At 39.2% G+C, this 17,741-nt stretch overlaps 1 protein-coding gene across 3 annotated transcripts; it reads left to right on the forward strand.

The window, feature by feature from the left end:
• The first annotated feature begins 13 nt into the window (after nucleotides 1-13).
• On the forward strand, nucleotides 14-15,032 carry LOC106953574 (fibroblast growth factor receptor substrate 2). 3 transcript variants are annotated; one of them, XM_015042446.1, is made up of 7 exons: nucleotides 14-52; nucleotides 6,589-6,714; nucleotides 6,842-6,930; nucleotides 7,993-8,179; nucleotides 8,831-8,992; nucleotides 11,048-11,166; nucleotides 11,240-15,032. In XM_015042446.1, exons 3-7 carry the CDS (start codon nucleotides 6,865-6,867, stop codon nucleotides 12,536-12,538), a joined length of 1,833 nt encoding a protein of 610 aa, XP_014897932.1. In that variant the 5' UTR covers nucleotides 14-52; nucleotides 6,589-6,714; nucleotides 6,842-6,864; the 3' UTR covers nucleotides 12,539-15,032. The 3 variants fall into 3 exon arrangements, with proteins under 3 accessions (XP_014897932.1, XP_014897934.1, XP_014897933.1); XM_015042448.1 differs by lacking the exon at nucleotides 14-52 and adding an exon at nucleotides 80-278; XM_015042447.1 differs by lacking the exon at nucleotides 14-52 and adding an exon at nucleotides 2,973-3,468.
• Nucleotides 15,033-17,741: the final 2,709 nt, after the last annotated feature.

Consider the following 17,741-nt stretch of genomic DNA (forward strand, 5'->3'; position numbering starts at 1 on the left):
AAACCTGATATAATAATAATTAAAAAAAAAAAAAAAAAACCGTGGCAGACATGTGAGTAGCAACCCATCGCTGTCGTTCTCCACTTTCCCGTTGCCTGGTGTGTGTTATTGCTATTGTAGCCTCAGCAGCAGCAGCAGCGGCGGTCAGTGAGCCGTGTGGTGGCTCATTCTGCTGGGCTTGAATCTGCTCATTCAGAGGAGGGGGAAGGGGGGCGTTCTTTAAATTATTACATGGAAAAAGATGGTTCCGATTCGGGCTGGTTAATTGGATCAGAAAGGTTGTGATTTTTTTTCTCTCCATCATTGTTGTATTCTTTTCAGCAGATTCCCCTGGCTGTGCCTGTGTGTTGGATGTGTAGCTTTAGCTGATTAGCCTGCTCGCAGTGAGTGGATGCAGCTGTGTGTCTCCAGTCAGATGTGGAGGCCCAGGTTAGAGCAGGAGCATAGTGCGGTGCTGCTGATGTAGGCTACAATGATAACAGTAATATTAATACTAACACGTAAAGCGACAACAGAGATTATACGTGTGAATGTTTGTTTGATCAGCTGCCAAACTCAGCTGCTGGTTGATGTATTTTTTATTATTTTTTATCCTGCCTGACCTGAAGAAGCATAGCTGGACTGGGAACTCTCAGAACTCACTGTACGACCCAAATCGCAGGATTTTTCCTGCTGTATTTTGCTTCTTTCTGGATTTTCGAGCTTTTGTCAGATTATTCTTGACTTACACTGATCAAAACCTGGTTCATTAGTGCATAATTTATATGAGCAGATGCACTGTATGAGTTGAAGCTGATATTAAGGAAAATAAATGATTGAAAAAGCAGATAGTACTCTGAGATCCTCTGGTTTGTAATGATGCTGGGACTTCTGCTATTATGTGGTCAAGCTCGGATACTATCACGCATTTTTTATTTGAGAATTACATTTTTAAGAGTTGTTTTTGAGTTATTCTAACACAATTTTAACTGCTTGTGTAGTAATCAGGTCTTTATATACAGTTAGATCCGTCACAAGATCTATATAACTTGGATTTTAGAAAAATAAAGGATACAATGTCGTACACTAAAGGAAAATGCTTTAAAGTGCTGTTTGTAAACATTGGTACTGCTATCCCATTGGTAAAAATAATAGTGCTTTTCTTTTCGGCATTTTAACTAGATCCAGTGTAAGAACCATGATTCGGCCTGAATGTAAAGTTTTCTGCAGTTTAAGAAAGCGGTGCAATTGCCTTTTAGTTAGTAGGTCAAACATTATTATTTGCATGTTTTACAGATCTGCCAAAAAAAGTAATTTTTTTGTTCATATTTATCACATTTATTTAAATTTTAATTATTATTATTATTATTATTATTATGATTTGTATTTTTTAACTTCAATCAAATGTTTTAGGTACTCTAGGTTGCTGTTTTGCTTCCATCACATAAGCAGCTGCTACTGGTTATATGAAATATAATCTAATGTACTATTCCTACAAATTATGAAAGACGAGGCTGAAATTGGTTCTAGATTTTCAGAGTGTGGTATAAAACCATATCATTTCTTTTTTTTTTTTTTTTGGCGTCTGGACTTACTCGGACAAAATTTAGGACTTCTTAATATTTAAGGTGCAGAATGTGAATTTAAACGTGTTTTTTTTTTTTCATTCANAAGCGTGCAGCAGTGTGAATGTAAGTAGATAAAAGGGATGGAGAAAGGACACAGAATCATACATCCATTTTCCAGCTACACGTACAAAATCAGTCCCTTTTTATTCCGAGTGACTAGGCAGAGCACGATTAGCAAAACAGTAGAGTTTTTTGCAATTAATACTTTCAAATATAATCTAAGAAACTGCAAAGTCTCTTAGATTAGATATATGTGGCTCATGTAATGAGATACAAAAACTGGGAACTCTCAGAAATCACTGTACGACCCTGTAAGTGCAAATAAATACAGAGCTGTGAAGAAATAACCTCCCATTTACAGGTTTCTTATGTTAACTTAACTTCATTGTCTCAAAACATTGGACACATTTTTACATCAGGCAAAGATAACTTGAGGAAATACAAAAAGTAGTTTGCTAGCTGGTGTGAGCTAGCAAACTAGCTCACACCAGCTAGTGTGAGCTAGCTAGCTCACAATACAAAAATACAGTATCTGTATAAAAATACAGATACTGTATTTTTATCTAATACAGTAAAAAAGCAAATGTTTCGAATAACCGGCAAGGAGTCTTTCACATCTCTGCTTAATAATTTTAAGTCACTTTTCTTAGCAGGATTGTTTCAATTCAGCCTCCATTTGAGGCATTTTGAACATGAGCGTCCTTCTTCAACCAGATCTAAGCTGCACTTTGACTAGGCTACAGCACAACCTTTTTCTTAAGTTCATTCAGAGATGGACTTGATATGTGCTTTGTATCATCGTCTTGCTGCATAAGTCAAGTGTGGGTGGGCATTCTTCTCCCAGTCCAGACAAAGGAGAGGTGTGTGGAAAAAAAATGCATGACATAAAAAAAAAAAAAACATTTCTACTGGAAAGTTATGCAGTTTTTCTGCTTGTAAAGTAAGACAATGTGTAAAGGTGAATGAGAAGACTGAAGTTTTTGTTTTTTATCCTACAAAACTTCATGCATTGATTCCAGCTCATTCTTTTGCTTTTTGATTTGTTTTCTATTGTCTGTTCTATTTGCAATGCGCACTATTGTAAATAATTCGTATTTTTAATGCACAAATACACATGGAGATTTTGGAAATTTTTAAATGAACCTACTCAGTTACTCAATCTTTTGAATGGGAGTATGTTGTTTATTTTCTATAATTATGCAGTAAGAATGTTGGAATGGTGTCATTATAAGACACTTAATTCTGTTTTTATACGTTTGACGTTCTGTTTTTATATGAATCAGTTTGCTGTTGTTGCACAGAAACTTCCCCACTGAGGGACAATAAAGAATATTTCTATTTCCTATTTTTACTCTACATCCCAATTTCTTCGAGAAAAAAAAACAACAACAACAACCTCCATCTTATTCACAAACAACAACTTGCTAGTGTGCATGCATAAAAAAAAAAAAGTCCGGGATGCTCCAGAGTTCCCAGTCCACTCGGTGAACTATGAGCCCCTCCTCCAAGACACACCTTTTCCTCCGTGGTCCTCCGGCGTTTCTTACCTTCTTTCCGCTCCTCTCAGCGTCGTTGTCTGGCTGTGAACTCTCACCCCAGCTGCTTGGGAAATGTCACACAGGCAGGGAGGCCCGTGCTGCAGTAGGGGGGGCGTAATAGGAAGGAAAAAATAACATTTTCTCCATCTCAGCGCATCATTCAGCAGAGACTCTGCCGTGCAAGAGTGCCACATCCCGCTACCAACCACCAACAGCAGCAGCAGCAGCCGCCGCCGATAACGCACCGCAGTCTCGGTGCTCGTTTCGCATTAAACCTGATATAATAATAATTAAAAAAAAAAAAAAAAAACCGTGGCAGACATGTGAGTAGCAACCCATCGCTGTCGTTCTCCACTTTCCCGTTGCCTGGTGTGTGTTATTGCTATTGTAGCCTCAGCAGCAGCAGCAGCAGCGGCGGTCAGTGAGCCGTGTGGTGGCTCATTCTGCTGGGCTTGAATCTGCTCATTCAGAGGAGGGGGAAGGGGGGCGTTCTTTAAATTATTACATGGAAAAAGATGGTTCCGATTCGGGCTGGTTAATTGGATCAGAAAGGTTGTGATTTTTTTTCTCTCCATCATTGTTGTATTCTTTTCAGCAGATTCCCCTGGCTGTGCCTGTGTGTTGGATGTGTAGCTTTAGCTGATTAGCCTGCTCGCAGTGAGTGGATGCAGCTGTGTGTCTCCAGTCAGATGTGGAGGCCCAGGTTAGAGCAGGAGCATAGTGCGGTGCTGCTGATGTAGGCTACAATGATAACAGTAATATTAATACTAACACGTAAAGCGACAACAGAGATTATACGTGTGAATGTTTGTTTGATCAGCTGCCAAACTCAGCTGCTGGTTGATGTATTTTTTATTATTTTTTATCCTGCCTGACCTGAAGAAGCATAGCTGGACTGGGAACTCTCAGAACTCACTGTACGACCCAAATCGCAGGATTTTTCCTGCTGTATTTTGCTTCTTTCTGGATTTTCGAGCTTTTGTCAGATTATTCTTGACTTACACTGATCAAAACCTGGTTCATTAGTGCATAATTTATATGAGCAGATGCACTGTATGAGTTGAAGCTGATATTAAGGAAAATAAATGATTGAAAAAGCAGATAGTACTCTGAGATCCTCTGGTTTGTAATGATGCTGGGACTTCTGCTATTATGTGGTCAAGCTCGGATACTATCACGCATTTTTTATTTGAGAATTACATTTTTAAGAGTTGTTTTTGAGTTATTCTAACACAATTTTAACTGCTTGTGTAGTAATCAGGTCTTTATATACAGTTAGATCCGTCACAAGATCTATATAACTTGGATTTTAGAAAAATAAAGGATACAATGTCGTACACTAAAGGAAAATGCTTTAAAGTGCTGTTTGTAAACATTGGTACTGCTATCCCATTGGTAAAAATAATAGTGCTTTTCTTTTCGGCATTTTAACTAGATCCAGTGTAAGAACCATGATTCGGCCTGAATGTAAAGTTTTCTGCAGTTTAAGAAAGCGGTGCAATTGCCTTTTAGTTAGTAGGTCAAACATTATTATTTGCATGTTTTACAGATCTGCCAAAAAAAGTAATTTTTTTGTTCATATTTATCACATTTATTTAAATTTTAATTATTATTATTATTATTATTATTATGATTTGTATTTTTTAACTTCAATCAAATGTTTTAGGTACTCTAGGTTGCTGTTTTGCTTCCATCACATAAGCAGCTGCTACTGGTTATATGAAATATAATCTAATGTACTATTCCTACAAATTATGAAAGACGAGGCTGAAATTGGTTCTAGATTTTCAGAGTGTGGTATAAAACCATATCATTACTTTTTTTTTTTTTTTTGGCGTCTGGACTTACTCGGACAAAATTTAGGACTTCTTAATATTTAAGGTGCAGAATGTGAATTTAAACGTGTTTTTTTTTTTTATTCATGTTTTAAAAAAAAAAAAGCTCCCTTAATTTAGGAATCTCCTTTTACCAATTCTCTGTCTGATAACCTCACATCTTGTTCAACCTGAATTTATTATTGGCCTGAAAGTTCAAAAAGTAGTAAAATTGCTTTCTAATGGGCAACTCTTCTGACAGTAAGTAAAAGAAACAAACAAAAAAACAAAACAATCAAAAACCAAAATGAATTTTTGTTGACATTTTCTCATACTGGTTTATTTTTTTTCTTAACTTATGTTGAGCTGGAAAACAATAAAAGAGACTCGGTACTTTTAAAAAAAAAAAACTGTGTAGGAATTTGGTGGTACGGAGTCCTTGCAGCCCAAACATTTTAGATAATATTCTTTTACTTTTTATCCATGTGGCATAAATTCTCGCTGTTTCAAAGTTAAGTTAAATTACAAAAATGACACTAAAAGCAAAATTTCTAAAATTCTGCTAGGATATCTTTAGTATTTCAGTTATAATAATGTTGACTGTCGCTTAATGTGCTACATGGATTTGGACACATCTACTTTAGCCAAGCTATATACCTAAATAATGTTTAAGTGCCCATTATGCTAAATAGCAGACATATTTGCTGTCCTACCTGGGAAGAGTTACACTAGGAGCATTGCCAAGTGTTATTGGTGGGGTAATTGCATAGTCTGCATGCAAACAGATTCTTAATGGTGTTAGCTTTTAATAAGGGAAACATTCTTCAGATACTATGGACTCCTTCCAGTGTTATTTAGTCTGAGTATCATGATTATCTGACCAGACGTTTACATAGACTTATTGTGTTTTTAATCTCTTCTTAAGGCCCGAATTGATTTTTGTTTGGGATTGTTGTCCAGTTGGAGGATTCTTTTTTTTTTCTCCAACTTTCAATCTTTTGAAACAAACTATCACTCTCAGATGAAGATAATTTGGTTAGGATGTTCAAGAAAAAAAAGCACAAACAACTGGAAGATGCTAGAACGCCAGTGTCCACGGCGATGGTTTCACGTTGCCACAGATCGGGAGGCAAACTTGTTCAAAGCTAACAGCCACAAGCTGAAAACGTTGACAAACAAAATTTCTCCAGAGAAATTGCTTTTGGTTAGAGGACACTAATATTGGGCTTTCTTTCCAAAATGACAGTAAAGATGAGGCTTTCAAATCTACAAACACTGTTGTCAACCAGGGTGGTCATAGCGTTATGGTGTGGGGCTATTTTGCGTCCTGTGGCGTGGATACAATGCAAATTACACCCAAATTCTTCAAATTCACTTGTAATGAAGAGATTAATTGTTGAATCTTAGACATAATTTACTGTTCCAACAGAAAAAGATCCTAAAAAGAAAAATCAATGTTGCAGTCTGTTTATTTGTTCCACCTAGAGGAAAAAAAACATTTAAAATATGTTGTTAGAAGTGTAAAATGACTTGTAGTCATTTTGATTGATTGACTGCATGTAAATTTATAACCACAACTGTAAATCTATTCCCTGAATCTCAGTGTCTTGGTCCCTGTCTTTGTTTCAGGGGACAGAGCCGTCATCCTCTCTCGAAGATGTCCACGCAGGAGGCTTACTGGCTCGTGAAGCAGCTGCCCAGTAGAAGATCCTGGGATTGAGACGTGAATCCCTTTACACCGATGGCCTGGACTGAGTAAGAAACTTGAGGCCAAATGTGTGACGGGGCACATTATTTTGTCTCTGTTGTCCATTTGTATGCATGTGCAGCTTAAAGCTGATGAATTTGAGAAGGCCTGCTTGTAAACTTTCACTGTTGACAGGTTTCAGCTGGCCTGCTGAAGCTATGGGGAGCTGCTGGAGCTGTCTGTACAGAGACCCCATCCGAGACAACCATCTCACCAAATTTAAGGTCTCCGTTTTAAAACTTTTAGCATGCAAATCCTTTGCTGTGCTGTCGTTGCAGTTCTTGCCCATGTTGTTGGACGTAGTCAGCCTCTAAAACCTCTAGTCCTGTATATGTTTTTTCTCCATTTCTGTGAAATTCTTATTTTTATTAACTTTTATTTCACCAGGAAAATCCCACTGAGATTAAAAATAGTTTTTACGCAAGAATTTTGGGCAAGACTGACAGCAGCACACAGTTTACAGAACATTCACAGCTAAATAGAAAAAGTTAACACTGTCACAAATGAACTAGATTCTTAAATTAAATCTTTTATAGACAAATGATTTCTTCTCCAAATCAGTAAAAATGTCCTTAAAATATTTAGTGATAACAGTATCTGTTATCACATGTTTTTCTATTCCTGGTCCCATAAAGATAGATCAGAAAACTAGAACTTCTGTTTTTTTTTGTTTTTTTTTAGAAAAAAGTTTTTGTCAAAACTTCTTGACTTTCCACACATGTTGAAAAGCTTGCCTATTTATTTCTTCTGCATTTAAATGAATTATTAAAACAAGTATTTAAAAAAAGCTTTGACACCACAGAACAATAGATGTAATACTTAACAGCATGAAATAAGACACTGATTATAATCTTGTTTTTTGTATCAAAAATGTGCCAAAGTTTTATTATATTTTTCTTTTTTTCAGTTTTTTTTATACATCTTAACTGAAACTGGGTCGGTAAACACATCAACTTACTTCATGCACTTTATTCTGAGTTTAGTAACAATCAAATTAATCAAGGAGAAAACTGTTTGATTTCAGTTATTGGCTGATGGATTGATGCATCTTTAATTATGACACATAAAAGATAAAATAATTTTTTTTTGCATCAAACAAGAATGGAGTAATTTTCTTAAGAGGCAAGGAAGAAAAAAAAAAAAGAAAAACCTTGCAACACGCTTGCATAAATGCAATCTAAAAAAACATGCTTAGTGTATACCATTGTGTTTATTTTTTTTTTTCATGCTTTATTTTTGTTGTTTCCATACGTCTCGTGATGTTATTGTGTTTCACCGTCTTTCAGGTCATCAATGTTGATGATGAAGGCAACGAGCTCGGCTCTGGGATCATGGAGCTCACCCAGACTGAGCTCATTCTTCACACACGCAAAAGAGACGCCATCCGGTGGCCATACCTCTGCCTGCGACGCTACGGCTACGACTCCAACCTGTTTTCCTTTGAGAGCGGCCGCCGCTGTCAGACAGGGCAGGGTGGGCAGCACTTTCTCAGTTTTTATGCATAGTATGGTATTATTGTTGACCGCAAGATGTTTCTGTAATGTAACAGTGAGATATATATATATATATATATATATATATATATATATATATATATATGTAGGTATTTCTCTCTAGTTGTAGAGATGGGTCTTTTCAGATGACCAATATATTTTTTTAACTATTTGATTTATCAACACACAACAGCATTGCTGAATTTCATGTTCTCTTGTCTTTCCCATATTGAGGAGTTGTTAAGAGTAATTACTCTTTGTAAATGGATAAAAATGTTCCAGTGTAATTTATTTTCTAAGGTTGTTTTTCAATGTGCCATTAATACATTTTAATGTATTTTGCATAAGTGCTAGGTATGTCAATGATCTTGAAGGGCAATAAATGAGTTTTTTGGTGTTTCTCTTGCAAAATTGTTGCTGTACTGTTGGTCTATTAATGGTTATGGGTCATCTAGACTCAACGGGGTTAATGTGCAGAATTGTTGGCCTGTTGTTTTTAATGCAATTTTCTCCCTTTTCATTTTGCGTGAACCTCTGAGGCCATATAAATAAACTTGCCATGCTATGCCTGGACCTTGTTTTATCCCTTAAATTCCTCTTACCTGCCATGTTTTGTTTGTGTTTAAACCAGGAATCTTTGCATTCAAGTGTTCCCGGGCTGAAGAGATCTTCAACCTGCTCCAGGAGCTGATGCAATGCAACAGCATCAATGTGGTGGAGGAGTCAATGATGATGAGTCGAAGTGGCCACACGCCAGAGATGGACATGTCTCGGACACCACAGACTCCCAACAGTGAGTCACACCTGCTCATGCAATGCCTGCCAAACTTGCATGCAGCAATGCATTGATAGGATTTCTGCAAGCTTCAATCAATTTAAATTTTAAGAGTTGAACGATTTACAAAAAACCCCAAAACAAAACAAGGTTATCCTTCCTATATTTAAGTGATTGAAACAGGTTAAATATACATTTATTCGCATAGATTTGTCTTTGACACCTTAAAATGCAATGCAGAAGGCTTAGTAGTGATTATTGTAGACAACTACTGAAGTCCCTACTTTTAAGCTAAACAAAGCTTGTTAAATCTACACTTTTTCCACAACAAAGTATCTGGACAACCAACAATAACCCTTTTTCAAATCTTAATTCCAAGCAAAAATGTGTTCATTTTTATGCACTCAATATTCAGTTCTCCTCCTCTTCCTTGAATCATTGTGTCAATGCAGCCCAGCTCACGGAGATGGCATGATCGTCTGCTGAGCTGCAATGGAAGCCCAGATTACTTTGTCATCTGCCTTGTTGGGTCTGGTGATTCTCTGTGGGGTTCAAGGTCAGGGGCATTTACTGGCCAATCAAGAACATTGAGTCGGCTTTTGTTGCCTTTGGCAGTGTGGGCAAGCGCCACAACCTGCTGGAAAATGAAATCAGCATCTTCATACAGCATGTCAACAGAGGGAAGCATGAAGTGCTCTAGAAGTCTCTGGTAGACGGCTGCATTGATTGTGGACTTCAGAAAATACAGTGTACCAGCAGATGATGTGTCACCCCAAACCATCACAGTAACGTCACACTGGACTTCAAGCAATGTGGATTCTGTGCCTCACCGCTCTTCCTGAAGTCTACTCCTTGTGAAGCTTCCACAAATTCTTGAATAGATTTTGCTTGACAATCCTCTCAAGACTGCAGTTTTCCCTGTTGCTGGTACAACTTTTTTCTTTCCACTTTTTTTTTTTATTGATATACTTGGATAAGCCATGGTGTCCAGAAAGGGCAGGTGTCCTGTCACTTTTAGACGCGTTTCTGTTCCAACAGAGCTAATTGAAATGGTTAAACTAACTCTTCTATATGCCATAAAGTTCTTCAGATGCCTGTTAATGAACCATCATTTAATTCAAGTGTGTTGACCCCGGGAAAGAACTAAAACATGCGGGAGACCAGCCCTTGAGGATTCACTTTGGAAACCCCTGATTTAGAAGCTGCTCCTCTACTGCCCTCAAGTGGTGAAAGAAAGAAACCACAAGTTTTTACACTCTTTAAATCAGACATCTTCTGCATTACTAATTTATAGTTTTCCTTAAGGATTAGAAATTAAAGTCTAAGTTCTTTAAGTCAATTTACTGTAATTTTCACAGTTTCTTTTCACCTTCTCAGAATTAATCTTTGTGGTGAAATCTTCTTCAGTAGTTCAGAATTTCTGTAGGTTTCACTAACTTAAATTTAAAACATTTTAAGGCCTTTTAGGGACCTTTACCATTACCTATAACTCCACAGAAATGTATTAACTTTGTCCAGCCAAGTGGCGAAAAATTTGTACTTACCTATGATGGATGCAAAACGGCTAGCTAGCTAAGAGTATGCTAGTAGTGATATACTGGTAGCCTCAACCACTTCGAATCACAGAATGCTTGGCAAGTGACAAAAAATAATGCTTAGAATATATTTTAGATTAAGTAGTCCTGCCAAGACAACATTTAAGACCTGTGATTAATATATCAAAGACCAACTTAGTTTTTCAAAGTGAATTTAATACATTTTAAGGCCTTAATTTTGGGTCCATTAGTTTAAGGCTTTTTAAAGATTCACAAACACCCTGTATCTCCCCAACTCCCTTCTCACATTTAGAATGTTTTCATTAATATCAACACAATTATTATATATATATATATATATATATATATATATATGTATATGTATGTATTTTTATTTTTTACAAATGCAGTCAAATGCCTTAAGTGCTTGTTGAAATAACCATCCTTTTTAAGTACTGTAAAGAAAATAATAAATCCAGCCAAATATTTTGAGTTGATTGTCACCTTCCTGGTTTCTCTTGGTCTGTATTGTCTATAGCTCCAGCTTTTCCCGTCCAGTCCTTTCCAAACGGATATCCAGGTTATCCCATCAGAGGGGATTCCTCCCAACCATCTCTTGATGACCATGGACACAGCCTCATGGCTTTGGAAGACCAGGTAAGTCCTGTTTGCACCTCATAGCATATTTCCTTTGAATCCCAAGCTTGAACCTGTCTGTATTTCCTAACAGACTCACACCTATGTGAATACTGTGAGCATGGACGGAGATCTTTCCATGCGCCACTGTGTGCACTCTCTGCCTGAGGTGCGGCCTAGCGCTTTGCCCGAAACGACACGTGGAGCCATGCCGGTCGGAGGCCAAGGGAACCCACAGTCCAACATGAGATGCTGTCCGCTTGAGGAGCGCAAAGACCCCCAGGTGTTCCTACAGCCGTCCTCGCAGGAGGTCAAGTTCATGTTGGGGCCCACTCCAGCTCAGCGCCATCTCATGGAGAGGGAGAGGCTCGGGCACAATCCTCACAACCTTCAGCCAGCAGAGGGTGCTACAGGTTCAGAGACGGAGGGGGACGAGCCTGGGATGCACTTGTGCAACTCCCACTCCTATCACCATTTCCATCACCACATGCACCGGCATCCGAGCCACGAGCACCCAGACAGCTCCCAGAGCGGCGAGCTCACCTACGAGAACATCAACGGCCTGCGGAGCGGCCGAAAGCAGCGCCTGAGCCCCAGCAGCGTATCGCAGTCTGTGGGCTCGAGCAGCAGCAGCAGCACTGGGGATAGCCACTCACACTCACTGTTGCACTCACACGGCCACGGCCCTTCATCCCTGCCGCCTCAGGGCTACGCCTGTGAGAGGGGCATGGGCGGAGGCCACCGCCGGACAGCTCTTCTCAACTACGAAAACCTGCCCTCACTGCCACCTGTGTGGGAGTACAGCGCTTTGCAGCGGGACGATGAGCAGGAGGAGGACGATGAAGATCAAGATGAGGACGAATATGAAGAAGAGGAGGATGATTTTGACGAGTACGAGTTCTCAGAAGGCCCAGGAACGCCCAACGGGTACCACCAGGACAGTCGGGGTATCCACCGAGACGCCCTTCAGAACTATGTCAACACAGAGCAGGTGCAGCCGCCCCGGCTCCGGCACCCCTGCCCCCCGCATCCTCGGGCATGTCGACCAGACAGCGCGGGGCGAATATTTAGCTTTGATTTCCGAAGGCGATCACGTTCAGGGGTCGGAGGTTGCGAGCACGGTCACATGCCTCCTTCGCGGCAGCTGAATTACATCCAGGTGGACCTGGAGGAAGAACCTCCCCGCCAAGCCCTTGGCAGCGGGGTTGGCCAGCCACAGCACCAGCGCCTACCACCCAAACAATGTGGCCCGCCGGTACCCAGACGCAGCGAGTGCTACGCCGTAATTGACCTGAAGAAGACCGCTGCCATGTCCAACCTGCAGAAAGCGCTGCCCAGGGATGATGGGACTTCCAGAAAGACTCGCCACAACAGCACAGACCTGCCTCTGTAAATGAAGTTCAGACTGGAGACAGATGAAGGCCTCATCCTCATGTTAGCACACTGGACCCTTCACTGTCATCCATCCATTCAAGCGTGGGCTGTCTAAAACGGTACAGGTACCTAATTAGAGACTCAGTGAAAGTGAATTGTGAATGGAAATGAGAAAAGTCTGAGGAGAATTTGAAGTTATCTTTATTTGTCAAACATCAGGTTAAAACTTTCTTAAGAGCATCAAGTTTCATATAAATGTACGAAGGCAGTGCCTTGCAGAAGTACTCGTGTCTCTTAAAGTTTTTCACAATTTGAAATCTTGTTTGAACACAAACTTAAATGCCTTTTTGGAGGGATTTTATGTGATACACCAACACAAAGTAATACCCAACTGTGAAGGGAGTAAAAATCAGTATTTTTTGACAGGTTTAAAAGATTTACAGCCTCTAACAGGCTTTCTTCCAGGTTTGAACTGGAACTAGCTCCATCCATCTTCTTATCAACTCTGACCAGCTTTGCTGGTCCTACTAAGGAAAACCGTCTCCACAGCATGATGGTGCCACCACTCTGTTTCACAGTGAGGATGATGTTTTCAGGTTGATATAATTTTTTTATATAGACCAGAAATTTCAATTTTGATCTAATTTGTCCAGATCAGCCTATTCCAAATATTTGCTGTGTCCCTCACATGCGTTGTGTTTAGAACTTCTTGTGGCTTAATTCTTGCAAAGCTTCCAGAAATCACAAATTTGTGGTGGGCATGACTCCTCATCATGTGGGCAGATCTTCCCACCTCAGCTGAGGATCACTGCAGCGCCTCTACATCCACAGGAGTAAAATCATGTTTATACAGAGACAAAATGAGTCACAGGTGAAAAGTATTGATTGATTAGATGACTTTGGAAGTCAGTTAGTTGCACTGAACTTTACTACCATTGTGCTGGTCTGTCTCATAAAATCCCAATGACATGCATTGATTGGTTCAGGTATGACAAAGTGTTTTGCAAGACGCTGTATTCTTCTAAATATGATGCTTTATGCTTCGCTGTTGTCCAACAGAGGTCTTCATTTTTGGTGGAAGAAGTCATTGCCATACGGTATTTATCAAGTTAGATTTTACTTGCATTTCATTCATGTTTTTTTTTAACATGTAATATTCTAAACATCAGAGATGCAACAGTCATCAGAGAGGAACCATTGATGGCATGAAGGCAGGTCAACGGTTTCCTTTCTGACCGGTGTTCATACCTCATCACAAGCACTTAAGTCTAATGTTGTGGCTCGTATGTTTATTACTGTATGCCTAAAAAGCATTTTGCACACAATCCTATGGAATTGTATCGAATCATATTGTAGAAGCCGTCTTAACAGAGCAGAGTTTGAAATGGGGGAGAGGGGAAACGGGATAAAAAGAAAAGATTGGGAGATTTGGAGAGCGGTACTTAATGATGGTAAACGTAGCACACGTGGAGTAAATCAAGTTTGGCTCTCTGCTGTTGGCATGCAGAAATCAAAACCGTAGCATATCATCCTCAGTCACATCTCCTGCATATCATTCCTGACGCAAGGGAGGGTGGGTCCATGCCAGTCACGTTGCACTTTTGACTTTAGGCCACTTTGTCACCACTGCAGCCACAGGTTGGGTCCTTTTTGCCACAAAAATGGGGGCCAAAGGGACACTGTTCGACATCAGCTTCAATAGTTTAATAAAGTGTTCTCGGTTAGAGACGTTGACGACCTCAAACAGTGGCATTAAGCTGTAACCTCATGGGAACTGAGCTAAATCTATGATTTGTCAGTTATCAGGGCTGTTTTAAAGGGAGTTTAAGCATGTTGCAAAGTCATAAAGTTGCTTTTTTTAAAGTTATTTATAAACCGTCTCAAATATTTATTTATTTATAACATATTTATTTAATCATTTAAAAAAAGTGTAATTTATTTTTCCTCCATACAGTGACCAGCGTTTTGTAGTCCAGTAGGTAATCTGGAGACCAAAGTTTCACCTCAAATTATCACTGGACTCTGGTGTATTACTGTTATTAATATGCTTAAGTATATTTTTGAAAAAAAAGAAAAAGAAAAAGAATGACTGTATTTATATTTTAAGTGCCAAATTGTAATTGCTACCAGTAGGAAGAATTAAAAAGTAAAATGTGCCATAGGGATTGTTTTTTTATGGGGAAATTGGGGGGAGAGATGAGGCACAAAGTGAAAATGGGTCAAGAGGGGTACAAATAAATACAACAATCCAGTTTTTTGAAAGTTTTTCAAATTAAAATAATAAAAACCACACATTCCACCTCATCCACATCAATAGCCATGCTAAAGGGAAACACGAGAAGGATAATCTTTTAGTCTGATAATCACTGTTCTGGTGGATTTTTGCTGCTACTTGTACATACTAACAGTAGCCCATATAAGCTACAGGTACATGTCAAAATGAGAAAAATAATGTGATGTCAGACTTTTTACCATGTTGTCAATAGGAGTAGTGTCGTTGTCGTCTTCTGGTTTTATTTGTGGGCGGCAGGAATGTCACGGCTCATTTCAGAGGGGGTCAGTGTGGTCAAAACTTCGTTCCATGCAGACAGATTTATCCTGAACTGACTGAAAGAAAACGCAAGGGAATCACAGGCATCCATCTTTATTCTGATTGCTCATATTAGCTTTGCGTGTAAAGCTGATGGAAAGAGAGATGTTTTTAGATTTACGCTTGTGGAATCATTGGAAGGCAGATTCACTGTGGCGTTTAACTCAAGGTGATCTTTTTGTCCTTCAGCCAGAGTGTTAATTTGAAACAGGTGCAGACTCTCAACTTCTGACAGGGAGTTGTTTTTGGCCTCATAGACTGCTATAGGCATTAGACCAGTGTTTCTCAACCCTGGTCCTCACCGCCCCCCTGCTCTGCATGTTTTAGATGTGCCTCTATTCCAGAGCAGCTGATCCAAATGATTGCATGACCATCAAGTACTACAGAAGCCTGTTAATCACCCATGGATACAATTCAGGTGTGTGGCAGAAGGGAAATACCTAAAACATGCAGGACAGGGGGGCGGTGAGGACCAGGGTTGAGAAACACTGTGCTAGACAAAGGAAAACACTGCAGATCACCATGTTAGTAAAACATATGTTTTATTTCCCCCCCCCAAAAAGCTTTGAAATACTTTAGTCATGGAAAAAATATATCTGTATTTCAGTGATTGTGTCTTTCTCCACATGGTACGTAAAATTCAGATTTTATCTGTGTGTCTATCAATTAAAGAGGGGGTATTATGAAAAATCCTCTTGAAACTTTATATAGTTTTCTGTTATTCTCTCAACAAAATAATACTTGGTGGACCTGGGCGTTTGCTGAGGCCGTCATAGGAACTTCCTCTCAGTCCCAGCACTTGTAAGAACAAGTGTAAACAACATAATGGAGGAGCATTGTTGTGACGATGTCTTGAAGGCAGCGTGTCAGAAAGAGCTGTAGCTTAGGAGACGTAGGCCCACCTTCGAGGCTTCAAATTGCTTCGTCAAATTTATTTTAAGTCATGTTGATATATGCAGCATTTTCATAACAGCTGAAAGAAAGATGGTTACCCGATGGTTGTGTAAAATGGCGCAGGGTGTTAGTAAAGGACATAATACCCCTTCTTTAACATTTTTCCCCACCGCTACGGTGTACGTTTTAGGACAGATTTTATCCTGGCGCAGACTTTATTTCCAAGACCTTTTCGTCTGAAGACGTTTTTGTTGAGACTTTTTATTCTGATGCCTTTCAGTCATAGGTCTGATGGGATTTTTGTCTATGATCTGACATCTGAGGCTGTTTGCTGTAATGTGTGAAGATGTTTTCCTGAGACCTGAAGATGTACCTAAAATGCACACTGCACACCGCAGCAGAAGCTTCAAATAACCACATCAGAAGTTGAGAGCTTGTATTTTATTTAGTTTTTGTACTGGATAAAACAAAGACATCTTGAAGACAACATTGATGGCTGAAGCATTGATGCACAGAGGGATGTTTACATTTTTGCAATAATAGGACTATTATTGTTTTACGGATCTAAATTGGAACGACACGTGAAGTGTGAAATCTGTAGCTTTGTAGAGCCGTAAGGTATATGTGTGTGTGTTCGCCTTCGAGGAGCAGATGTAGAAAATTTACCAAAAAAAAAAATGTTTTCTTTATTGTTACTCGACTCTTAACATCACCACGCAGTAGGTGACCGCTGAGAGTGCTTGTAGTAGATTATCTCGTGTTACAACTTTTAAAGCAGCGGTGTTTAATCTTACAAAAATCAGCAGGTGATCTATGTGTATTTCTGACATGTGGTTTTGAAGTCATTAAAAATAACTGTGGGAACTAACTTTTGTTATTAAATAATAATCTCACCCAGTTTGTTTTAAAGCATCAGCACCAGCTTCTCTTGTGTTCATGGGCCAACAATCGGAAGAAATGGGAACATGAAGCGAACATCCTCCAGGTCTTTCTGTTGCCAAGCCTTTATGTGATCGTATTCCTCTTGAGGTCAAGCGAAGTGCAGCTCCGAGCTCAGAGCTGGATTCACGTCCATGCTGTCTCAAGGCTTTCACAACTGTTGAGTGTTGATGCTTGAGGCGCTGTTTCACACAGGTGTTAAAGATGCTGAGTGCCAGCTAAAATTGGGTTCTTTTTGCAATCTGGGGGGCAAGTAGCTACACGTTACTTGCCCCCCAGATGGGATGGATCATAAATTCGTCCCATAAATAGTTTTGACAAACTGGATTTACACAAGAAAGAAGTTGAAGTTAAAAAAAAAGGGCTTGCTCTGTTTTTACTGTGTAAAATGTGATTGCGTCCATGTACCTTGTGTTTATTTTTTATTTTTATTTGCATTGTGCCTTGCATTCTCACACTGGTTTAACATTTTTGCTGGAAGTGAAGCTATTGTTTTGTTTAGTTTTTCAAAGGTGCCTGTTGGAAGTTTGGAGATATAACGAGGCTTAAAGGAAAATATTTTCAATTTCAGGTTCTGAAAATAATGTGCCAACATCTGATTTGCATATCGCTGCTTTTACGAGATTTTCACTGAAAGAATGTTTGAATCAGTTGCTTAAATTATAATCTCTGTTCAGATTTGGAGAAGTATGTTGCCACTCACTTGTCTTTGCTTTATTCCATGGTCTAAAAACTTTATTTTTTCCAGAAAACTTTTGTCACAGAGGCCACAATATTAAAAAAAAAAAAATCATAAATC

Source organism: Poecilia latipinna, unplaced genomic scaffold (genome assembly GCF_001443285.1).
Source record: "Poecilia latipinna isolate Pla-1442-1.1 unplaced genomic scaffold, P_latipinna-1.0 Scaffold588, whole genome shotgun sequence".
Classification (NCBI taxonomy): Eukaryota; Metazoa; Chordata; class Actinopteri; order Cyprinodontiformes; family Poeciliidae; genus Poecilia; species Poecilia latipinna.